The 12241-nt window shown below is 43.8% G+C and overlaps 1 protein-coding gene across 3 annotated transcripts in view; it reads right to left on the reverse strand.

The window, feature by feature from the left end:
- SLC4A3 (solute carrier family 4 member 3) overlaps positions 1 to 12241 on the reverse strand; it is a 45315-nt gene that overhangs the window by 18452 nt on the left and 14622 nt on the right. For 2 of the 3 annotated variants that reach the window (XM_033159776.1, XM_033159760.1), the window contains exons 4-7: positions 10581 to 10903; positions 10259 to 10321; positions 9545 to 9711; positions 8449 to 8654 (exon numbers count right to left, since the gene is read on the reverse strand). In XM_033159776.1, the coding sequence (XP_033015667.1) occupies positions 8449 to 8654; positions 9545 to 9711; positions 10259 to 10321; positions 10581 to 10903 (759 nt within the window). The remainder of the gene's footprint in view (positions 1 to 8448; positions 8655 to 9544; positions 9712 to 10258; positions 10322 to 10580; positions 10904 to 12241) is intronic. The other variant, XM_033159768.1, reaches the window with a different exon arrangement.

Genomic DNA, 12241 nt, shown 5'->3' on the forward strand with positions numbered 1-12241 from the left:
ACAGCATACAGCGAAAATTAAACTAGTAGCCACTGATAGCCTCGTCATTTATTTGCCTAAACCCCTGTCCAAGTTGGTGGCTGTCTTTATATTGGATGGCAGCAAATTCCACAGGATAGTTTTGTGAAGAACTTCCCCATAATTAGCCTCATTTGCAGTACTTTGAGATGGAGAGAAAAACTTTTCTGCATCTACCTTCTCCTCACCATGACTATACCTCTATCATGTTCCCTGTTACTGGTACTTACCTTTTCCCCAACTAAAAAGCCTCAAATGTACCGGTAACCTCTCCTCCAAAGGGAGTTCTTCATCACCGCTCCTCCCTCCTTGATCATTTGGTTATATTTTTCTGCTCTTTTTTGAGGTGAGGTGACTAGAGTATACAGTACTCCAGGTGCAGTTGCACCACAGAGTATTGTAACAGCATTATCAAACTGGTAGTTTCATTTTCAGTCTCTTTCCTAATGATCTCTAACATGGAATTGCCTTTTTTCCAGCTACTGCACATTAGGTTGCCATTTTAATTGAGCTCTGCACCATGACCTCGGGATCTCTTTTCTGGTTAATCACTGTCAGTTCAGACCCTAGAAGTTAGGGTGGGGGAAATAGTCTAATGTGCATCACTTGACACTTGCTGAAATTAAGCCTCATTTGCTATTTTATCCATGTCCAGTGTGGAGCTTTTGGAGCTCCTCACAACTCCTTTTTGCTTTTACCATCCTGGACAATTTGTTGTCACCACACTGCTCACTCTTCATTCCAGATCATTTATAAACAAGTTAAAAAGCAACTTTTTCTGCCTTTCTGTTCTCCCACATCAAAAAGCAGGCAGTGTTTAAGGTGGTGTGTGCCAATGTCTAGACAGGCATGGGAACTGTGGTGTGGTCTCTCTCAGAAAACAGCTGAGGGGGGTTGATTAAGTTAATGGTTCATGCCAAGGGCAACTGTTCAGGGGTTCTCGTTTTTCCCCAACAGCAGCAGAATTACTGAAAGGTAGCATAAATTATGAGCAATGCAGCACTTCTGGACAGTATTGCCAAGTGTTCTCAGGATAGTTCAGTTATCCATGCCCTCTTTCTATTCTTCACCTGCTTTTAATAAATATTGGGAGTATGAAATGCAGTAGAATCATAGAGTTGGAAGGGACCCCAAGGGTCATGTAGTCCCAAAGGCTTGCAATACAGGAATCTCAACTAAAGCATCCATGACAGATGGTCATCCAACCTCTGCATAAAAACGTCCAAGGAAGAAGAGTCCACCACCTCTCATGGGAGTCTGTTCCACTGTCAGACAGCTTATTGTCAGGAAGCTCTTCTTGATGTTGTGTCTCCTTTCTTGTAATTTGAATTGATTGGTTCAGGTCCTAGCCTCTGGAGCAGGAGAAAGCAAGCTTGTTCCACATGATAGTCCTTTAGATATTTGAAGATGGTCATCATATCTCCTCTCAGTCTCCTCTGCAATGCTAGGATTCCCTCCCCTGTTCCACATTCTCATGGGAAGGACTATTTTACAGCCTGACACCTTGGGAATCTGGGTCACTAACACTGCAGTTCTATGCACGCTTACCTCAGTGTAAGTTCCATTGAACTTAATGAAGCTTGCTTCTGAGTAGACATATACAAATTGCACTGTAAATTAAATATAAACAAAATCTATACATTGCTGGAGGGTTTTTCCTCCCACTGGCTGTGCGCCTGATTTGAGGCCTGTTGACAGCTGGATACCACACCATCCCATTTACAGCTACACAAGAGTGACAAAAACCAATAAGTGCTCATCAATACTAATGCACTCTAGCTGCTATTCTGGGGTCATATTATATGTAGTGCTCATAATTTCTACAGACAAGTTGTACAGTTCATCTGGAGCCAGAAATAACATCTGATGGCAAATATATGTGCGATATAGGTATATGACTCATGTACTTGTGTAAAATGTATAAAGCATGTCAGGTGCGATTGTTTGACTGTATTATAAACATAGAGAATAATATTAGCCTACTCACATGTCAGTCACATACATCTGTGTCCCCCCTCCCATGCCTGACATCCCCCTGGAGAGGGATTGAGCAGTGCAGACAGAAGTTGAGTTGGGTGCTTCAAGATCTGATGTGGGAGATCCATAATAAGATCTCCTGCCTTCTTAAATATATATATATTAAATGGTATTTGGTAGCTGCAATTCTGATTGCAGCAGTTGTGGGGGAAAGGAGATTTCATTCTCTTCCCCCAGTGCTGTTTTATTGATGTAAAACCCTTCTGCAATTAGCACCACACAGGGAAAGTACATATATCTGTATGGTGCCTATATTCTGCCCCCCCCCCCAGGGGCAATAGCAGCTTTAAATTGTAGGATTTAGACATGCTCTAGATCAGCCAGAACTCCAATGAGCAGCATAGAAAACATTCCTCCTGTACACCCCAAGATCAGAGCTGCTCACTTATTTCTCTATGTATTCATGCTGGAATTGACCTGGGAGGCTGTGGGCCCCAAAGGAAAGTCTTTGGATAAATAAATACTGTAAGCCCCTACTCTGCTTCTCAGCCTGAGCTGACTCAGTTCTAGCAAGTATGCTATGTGCTTCTGTCCAGCACTGATAATAGGAACTCCTGGATGATCTATTAAGACCCAGGGTTTTCTGTGCCACAATATGGTTTTAGTGCATATGAGTAGGATTACAAGATGTATGTTTCACTATGTGTCTTCAGTAGAATCAGCATACGTTGCACTTTATATGTTATAACATCATATATCAGGATAAACAGCTTTATGATTTCTTCTTGTGAATGTAACATCCCATTTCAACCCGGATTTGGTTTGGTTTAGTTTTTATGTGTTTGTCTCATGACAGTTTATTTTGTTACTTGGGTTATATGGATAAAAATCAACGAAAGTAGTTTAAAAAAAAAAAAAAGAACATGACGCTCGTGTAACTGTAACCAAAAGCCGTATTTCTAGAAAATACAAATTACAACCTAGAACCAAACTGCAAAATCGTGAGTGCAACTATTTGTGTATGAATGAGGAAGTATACACTGTCATTGAGTGTCTTCAGCCTCCCATCCCTTGTAAATTTGTACAGATAGACTCCATGCCAAAATAACACAAATGCCTGAAAGTATGTTTATGGGATAGGGCAAGGTATAACTTCCCTGTGCTCTGTATGTGCCCAGGGGTAGACAGGATGACCAGATGCAAAGAAGGACAACATCCCTGTACCTTTAATAATTCTGTAGAAGGAATTTTTTTATGCTAATTGTCACACAGGGATGAGATTGTCTGCACAACTATTAAAGGTCCTGACCTCTTTTGAACCTGGTCACCCAATCAAGACTAGACTCTAAGCAAAGTTGAGATCAGGTTGTGTGAGGGAATGTGCATACCGGTAAGTGCGTGTATAAGTCTCAGCAGGTACTTACGGGTGGGGTCCAAGTTAGGATAGCCCAAGTGGTTCTGGATGGCCTCCCATAGGTCATAGTCTTCAAAGTTGAGTGCAAACTCCTCAAAGTCCTCATAGCCAAAAGAGTTACGGACACAGATGGCTATCCCTACTTCCGAGCTGTCTCCTACTCCTGTCTCCTTCACTGCATCCTCTCTGTCTGGAACAGCCATTGCTATGTCCTTAAGAAGGTGGGAGTCGAGGGGCATGTGACAATCACAACAATGGCAAGGAGCAGGACTTAGCAGGTGGACCCTTTTTCTGACTGAAGCTCTTCAGGCAGCACACAATCCAGGAAGCTGCTAAGTCCAGTATTCAGGATTTCTTCTGACAGGATTTGAGAGGAAATGCCAGCATACGTCATCTAGGCAAGCAAAAAGTATAAAGACTTCTCCTGCTTGCTTGGAGTCCAAGGGAGCATATACGTATCCTTGCTCACTGCCACAGCTCAGTAGGAAGTTTGCTGTAGGAGATCCAATACATGTGCTGCTGGAAGAGGTTCCTTGGCTTGTGACACTGCCTGTTGTGCCCCCTTACACTCTTTTGGTGTCTCCTCCCACTGAAGCCTGGAAAGCAGCCTATTGGCTTTTCTGTGTCCTGGGGCTCAGAGCTGGCATTTCCATGACGTCTCTTCTGTGCTCTCACATAGAGGACCAGCATAAGGGGGGGACATGGCATAGAGCACAGCCCATGCATGTACATGTACATAAACTGAATCCTAATGGCTTTGAAACTTCTCAGCAATTGCAACAACACCAGATCCTCTGAGCAGGAAACTGGATCTAATGTGGCCACTCCCTTCAGGAGATAAAATGCATCTCTCAGCAGACAAAAGGTTGCTGATAACTCTGAGCCAAGAAAGTCAGTAGGGAAAATAAAAGTCATGGGAAGATACAGGGCCTGCCTGACCATCTCAGAATTCCACCCAGTCAATTATGGATGGACAGCATCTTAAGACATAAACTCATAAATCAAAACTGAGCCCTTGGCAACAGAAGACCACATCTAGACTGTGGGTCATTGGCCAGAGCTAGAAAGGAAGTTAAGTATTTCAAGACTTTTTCTCTAGTGCACTAAGGCCTAGAGAATTCTCACCAGTGGATTCTGAATACAGTGTTGGGAGTGTAGGTGTGAACTAAGCTGAAGAATGAATGACAAAGTTCCATGTAGACACTGAACATGCATTTTTCTGGCTCTAGTGATTACAGTGGTTTTTCCTTAAAGTATTGTTGAAAGAAACAACCCAGAAATTATTTGCCCTGGTAGTTTTGGGCTGGCAAGAAGATACAATACAGCAGATATTACAGAACTACTTTCCATTGCCATTGACCCACCTCACCCTGGTATGAACAGGATATTATTCAGGAATCAAACCCTGAAAAGGAAGTGGATTTGTAAACAAGAGTTATAAGGGAACCTTGTTTGATTTAACTATGATTTGTGTCAGCACACAATAATACATAACCATGTTTAATATGGGGACAGGAGAGGAGGGGGAAGGAAGGGGAAAATATTTCCAGAGTGGAGAGGAAATGCAGAAGGGGTTCTAAAAACTTGATTTTGGGGAGATCAAGTTGGGAGCCTGACACACTGCACTACCTGTGTAAGGGCCAAACTACACATGATGCTAAATATGTCTTTGCATTTAACATGTAACGATTATCCCATCCAGCCCTGAGAGGAAATTTAACCATTTTCTTCCCTGCTGTGGTCCTGAGAAAAAGCCCTTTTCTAAAGATGCTATTTGCACTGGACACAAATCTCTCACTGATTGCAAACTAGGGTATAGCGTGGTACTAACGTAAGGTTCACTTTACGAGCAGTCACAGATAGTAGGCTTAAGCCTAGTAGGCTTAAGTCAGATGATTCATATCCATCAATCTCCCCACACAACCTATTTCAGTCTGCTTCCTTCCTGGCTTTGGGCCACACTAGAGGTTATGTTGTCAAAAGCAAGCACCCAACTTCACCTTTGCAGAGGTAATGGCAGTGCTTGGCACTCACCGAGAAGGATCTGTGGGTGGAAGAAAGCAGTGTTCAAACCATCCCTTTGTGGGATGTGAAACACGGGAGTAGTCAAATACAACATCCCTAGAGTGGACATGAAAGGGGGTCTCAGTCAGCCAGTCAGAACTTCCTGTTTCTCCTGGGGAGACACAGACTTCCTCTGAGTTACTAGAGGTGGGTGTGGCCTCACCTGTGCAAGTAAAGACAAAAGCACAGGGGCCAGACTCCATCTTTCTCTTTTCGACTCGCTTTCAACACAGCAACATGTGCTTAGGCAAGATGCTCTCTTGGCCTCCAGTCAAGAGAGGAGAAGGAGCTATCGCCTTTAAGGATTAGTCTCCTAATGTATATTATATTTTCTAAGCTAAAAGTCTGCCTTCTGGGATCCGATTGTGAACAGATGATACTTGTAAGTAAACTCTTTATACTTTTATAGAAGACTGTGTTGTGTCTTATTTTAGGAGGGAATTAGAAGGGGGAAACACCAGGACAGTATTATTATAGAGGTTCTAGCGAACCTGAGCAAGCTATCTGCTGTGTGTGTTAAAAAGGGGAATAAAAACTCTGCTAAGTTCTGGGACTTGTTAACACAAGTTGGAATAGGGTATAATAAACAGTATATCCTCTCCTGCATCCCTAAACATTCCCACACCCTTGCCTGCTTATTATCCTCTGAAAATGCCCTAGGTAGCTACCCCCACCTCCCAATTAGGCTAGTTTCCAGTTTCCAGTTTTTAGCTCCAGGGAAGGGAATTAATCAGTCCAAGGGAAGGACACTTCCAGGGGATAATCAGCAGGTGGAAGGCTACACACTCCCATCCTGCCTGCTGATTCTCCCCCGCAAATGCCCCCCCACTCCCCACATTAGTGTTATTTTGAGAATTCTGTGTTTCCTTTGCAAGTTCTAGTTTGACCCCCTCCATGCCTGAATAATTTGTCAAGAGACTTTACCAGATCTTGCTCTCCTGCTTCCCTGCCATTTACTCATTCCTTGTGGCATTTGTGTTACATATGAATGTTGTTAACATGAGATACATCACCGAAGAAAAACTAGGTTTTACATTCATAGATTCATAGATTTTAAGCACAAATTTATTTAAGCCTCACAAGTAAGGGTTTCCTACGAACTAATTTCAAAATATAAGCTAAGTTCCCATTAATTTATTTCAGTGCAGTTCTTTTTCTTACCTCTATTCCAGACTCTTACACCTTATATTCCTTTCAATAAAGTCATTGCACATTTTAAATAAACCTTTAAGGCAGTGCTTATGCACTGAGACTATCTAATGACTTACAGCAACATTTAGGATATTTTTGACATATTCACGAGGGCCTGAATAGAGACTTTTTCTTCCTTTCATATAATACTTGAACTTGGGGGCAGTAGTGGAAGGCATGGCAGGGTGGCAGCACTCGCCTAACCTCCCAATAGCTGAGTCCCTACTGATTACCAGGAAGGAGAGGGGGAGGGGGAAAGAGGCAGTGGGAAGTCCAGCAAAGCACAAATCTACTGATGGAGCTAATCTGCCACTCCTGCCAGTATGTTTGCACTGTGCTGAATTTCCTACTGCTTCCCCACTTCCCTCCTTTCCCATTTAGCAGCAGCAACTTAGCTGTTGGGAGGTCAAGTGAGCATCACTGCCCAACCACACTGTCTGCTATTGCCTAGAGATCATCCAAGGAAACTGAATGGTGGGGGATTCCAGACAGACAAAATGAATTACTTATTCACACATCACATATGGAATTTGCTACCTCAAGATGTGGGAATGGCCACCAATTTGGACAAGCTTTAAAAATTATTTAGACAAATTCATGGAGGGCAAGGCTATCAGAGGCTGCTAGTCATGATGGCTACACATACTACCTTCTGAAGCAAAGGCAGCATGCCACTGAATACCAGTTACTGGAGAACAGTAGGAAAGGGCTTTTGTGGGTTTTCCATAGGCATCTCGTTCATCCCTGTGAAAAACAGGATGCTGGACAACATAGACCTTTGGTCTGATCCAGCAGGGCTACTATTTTGTTCTTAGGACCTGGGCTTAAAGCAGGCATAGGCAACCTCGGCCCTCCAGATGTTTTGGGACTACAACTCCCATGATCCCTAGCTAACAGGACCAGCAGTCAGGGATGATGGGAATTGTAGTTTCAAAACATCTGGAGGGCCGAGGTTGCCTATGCCTGGCTTAAAATGTGCCTATTTCTGCCTGGAAGATGGAGGCAGTTCTGACAGGAGGAATTATTTTTGTGTGGCTTGGGTAAACAATTTGACACTAGAGTAGGTGCAAGTAGCACTTCTTTGTGCTGATCTCAGAGAGTAGAGGGATCATTTGGGGTCTAGGGAACCAGTTAGGTTTTTAGCTCTTCATAAAAAAGGTGGTCAGAGGAGGTACAAACAGTGGTTGGCAGAATCATGTCTGGGGCGGACAGAGAAAACAGGAACAATTATTCTCTGCTTACAATCCTACGCATATTTACTTAAGAGTTACTTAAGTCCCACTGAACTCAGAGGCTTATAATCTGAGTAAATATGTGGAGGATTGGACCATAAATCTTCGCAAATACAAAAGCTTGTGGTTATTGATCAATACAGAGAAACAGTAGGCTTAAAAACAAACAAAGAACCATTTCTTCACACAATGCATAATTAACCTATGGAAGCCATTGTTAGAAGATATTATAATAGCCATTAATATAAATGAGCACGCTGTGATAGCCAAAAACACAACCTCTTTTAGAGGCGGTATCCATCTAAGTACTAAATATATGAGGGATAAACAAAAGGTACATATACCTTCATTGTGTCTTTCTTGTGAAAGCTACTGCGCAATCTAATTGCCCACTTTTAGTACAAAGGGCTATTGTTCTATGCAGCATAGCAATATTTATGCATTTATAAGCCTCCCATATGCATTCAGTGCTGCACTAGGAGAGAGTCTTGGCAGGGAGACACCATCACTATCACCCCCACCCCCAGCACCAGGGCCCAATCGGAACCTCACTTTTCATATCATCCAGGTCAGCAGAAGCCAGCATCTGAGCCTCAGCTTCATCTGTGGGAATTCGCTGGTAGGTGGCACTCTCCATAGCGGTCATGCTGCCGATACACACCCTCTCCTTCAAGTCGTAGCTTGCCCGTTGCCCACTTGGCACCTGACTCCAAAGTTTGCGCTTGTCCCAAACTCTGTTATCTTTATATCCAGGGAAACTGTAGAGACCAGCAACAGAGGGTGTGATGTTGGCACAGGCATTCCAATAGGAAAAGTTGTTCCTAGAAGGGAGGCGAGCCAGGGAACGAGACTGGCTACATACTTTTGATCTCTCCTAAATGTCCGCGACTGGACCTAACGGTCAGGGGTCCCTTTACCTTTACCTTTTTAAACAATTCTGGAAGCAGGGGAGAATGTTGCCTCAGCAGAAACAAGCTATTTCCTGGTGGGAAGGATGAACCCTGCAAACGAACCCTCTCCATCCAATTGATGGAGTATCTTGTTACTTCAGAGCTACCACTTCTAAAAACCAAAGCTGCTCACTGCTTAAGCTTGCTTGGAAAACAGGTCTTCTGCCTGGGAAAATTGACCTCTAATCTCAGGTGCATGAGGGCCTGTTGTGATGATTGTTAACAATCACATTTGTATCATGTTCTTCAAAGAGCTCAGGGCACGGTACATGGGGGTTATTCCATAATAACCTCACAACATACCCTCAGTGATAGGACAATCTGAGATAGTGACTGGGCCAAGGTCACCCAGAGGGCTTCAAGGCAAAGCAGAGATTTGAGCTTATATCTCCCTAATTCAAGCCCAGAAGCATATAGCACACTGATGGCATCACACATTTTTCTCAGTTATGAAAAGAAAGATCCACACTCCCTAGCTATTTACAAATTCCAGGACTGAACTTGGAAATTGGAAATAGGTTCTAGAACTAAACTTGGATTACATGTGACTCGAATTAAGCCCAGTCCCACCTGTGTTTGGGTCTTCAGAGTAATATTTTGGTCATGAATTGGGAACATACAAGCACCTTTATTTCACTACCCACAACATCTGCATCCCATCTGAAGCCCAAACCATGTAAAGACCTGAGCCCTCTTACCTTTTGGAAGAAATAGGTCCCTTCTCTGGCAGCAGATCGGAGAGATAAGGGAGTGGAGAGAGGTGACTGCATTCCTCTGCCACATGAAATGGCAAAGGGCATGGGCTGCCACAGGCTTCCTCCTCCTCCTTCTCCTCTTCCTCCTCCTCATCACTCCCAATGATAAACTGTAATGAAGCAAAGCAAAGAGCCTATCTGGCATAGCAGTCAGGAAGCCTGGGAAATGCCACTCCTATTGCCCTGGCTAAGACTGACAAAAAGAAAGAAGGCTGTGAGTCTTTATCATTTGGAAAACTGCCATCTACCCAATTTTTTCCCCATATGCTTCATACTATCCAGCTGTTTCATACTACAGTGGTACCTTGGTTTATGAACTTAATACGTCCCGGAAGTCTGTTCTGAAACCAAAGTGTTCTTAAACCAAGGCGTGCTTTCCCATAGCAGCAGGGGACTCAATTTACAAATGGAACAGACTCAACGGGAAGCGAAACATATTCTTATTCCAAGGCAAAGTTCACAAACCAAAACACCTACTTCCGGGTTTGCAGTGTTCTTAATCCAAGTTGTTCATAAACTAAGCTGTTCTTAAACCAAGGTACCACTATATGTGATTATTCCACAGATAATGCACATGCACACAATCACATACAATCGGGGCTGGCCCAAAAATTTTTTGCTGCCTATGGCAGAACAACAAATGGCACACACACATACCCAAGTCGAGGCTGGCCAAGTTCTTTTGGCTTCTGAAACAGAAAAGATCAAAAGCACCTCACTCTAGAAATAAATATACAATAATAGATGAAATAACTAACACTTTGCTATCTTTTCATGATGCTAAAAACCAGCTGCCTGAGGTAACACCCACACTCTGACTAATGGTCTGGTCAGCCAGCACTACAAAATATCTGCACTGCTTCATCATAACACAGGGGGTACTGGAAATCTTTCAACCTTGTTTCCACCGTACCTAATTCTTGTATATGCATCTCCAAGCCCATGGCCCTTGTTGCTGTGTGAGCAGGAAATCTCTCACCTCAATGCTTCCTTCTGCCAGCCCTGCTTTTGGTTTGCCATGAGACTCTCCTTTGGGAGAGGCTTCAAGGTCAGACTCTGCCGAGGCATCCTTCTCTAGAACCTCCTCCCCTTCAGATTCTGCTTCCTCTTCTTCCTCCTCCTCTTCTTCCTCTTCCTCCACCTCCTGGATGGTGGGGGTGACATCAGAGGGAGGTACAGAGGTCTTTCTTGGTTTTTTCTTTTTCTTCTTCTTTCTGTCAGAGTGAGGAAGTCTCTTCTTGTAGGGGAGAGGCAGGTGGGTGGAGAGGGGGTGATGGATGTGGTGGGATGTCTGGCGATGGACTGTGGGAAAGAAACAGAGGGAGGGATTGCATCATGGAGAGAGGGCAGGAAAGCATCCTGCAGGGAATGGCAAACGGGGATTGGGGAAGAAAAGACAGAAAACACCTACACTCCATTTTAGCAAGCTTTTCTTGTCCCTGCTAGGATTCCCACTGCAACACACCCAAAGAACTCAGGAAGCTGCTTTATACTGAGTCAGACCACTGGTCCATCTAGCTCAGTACTGTCTATATTGACCGGCAGTGACTCTGCAGATCTAGCTAGAGATGCTGAGGATTGAATATGGGACCTATGTGCTTTACCACTGAGCAATGCCCCCCTCCAGCAACACAGGCATTTCTTTCTCAGTCACTGTAAGAAAGAAACTACATCATCTGCTTTATATGGCTTTAAACTTTCTAAGAGGTAAAGGCAAAGGTAAAGGACCCCTGGATGGTTAAGTCCAGTCAAAGGTGACTATGGGGTGTTTTGCTCATCTCACTTTTCAGGCCGAGAGAGCTGGCATTCATGGTTGTAGACAGGATTTTTGTTAGGAAGGGCAGGACTTTGTTAGGGGTGCAGGACTTTTGTTAGTGGGGGCAGAACCGATGTGATTGGTCAGTTAGTTAAATATTTTGATTATTTTACTTGCTCTAGGGGAGACAGCTGCCCCCCTTGGCTATGCCCATGCTGGCATTTGTCCACCAATAGCTTTCCGGGTCATGTGGCCAGCATGACTAAACCGCTACTAGTGCACAGGACACCGTGATGAGTCCCAGAGCACACGGAAACCACTGTTTACCTTCCCACCACAGCATTACCTATTTATCTACTTACACTGGTGTGCCTTCGAACTGCAAGGTTGGCAGAAACTGGGACAGAGCAATGGGAGCTCACCACCGTCACACAGATTCAATCCGCTGACCTTCCGATTGGCAAGCCCAAGAGGCTCAGTGGTTTAGACCACAGTGCTCCCACATCCCTTTCTAAGGGAAGTCTAACAACCCCTATGGCACCCCCAAAATATCTCAGAATTGCATATTTTATCTGTCCTGAGCCCAATACTCAGTTCCTGTTGCCTCCATGATACAGTTTTCTTCAGTAAAATGTGTGTGTGTGTGTGTGTCTTCCCAGCAAATATAATATCCTCTCTAAGCAGTGGACCTCACAGATTAGCCATTCTCAGTCTTTAACGTGGAAAGCGATTTGAAAATGAAATCAGGCATAAATCAGTAAGCTGCAATTATCAGAAAGCCACTCCATCCTGCTTGGATTCAGTATTTCCCCTCAATCTAACTTTGCAAAACTCTGTAACTCTATCTCAACCATTAAGCATTACCAGGATCTATTTTAAGAAAA

The sequence above is a fragment of the Lacerta agilis genome, chromosome 1 (genome assembly GCF_009819535.1).
Source record: "Lacerta agilis isolate rLacAgi1 chromosome 1, rLacAgi1.pri, whole genome shotgun sequence".
NCBI lineage: Eukaryota > Metazoa > Chordata > Lepidosauria > Squamata > Lacertidae > Lacerta > Lacerta agilis.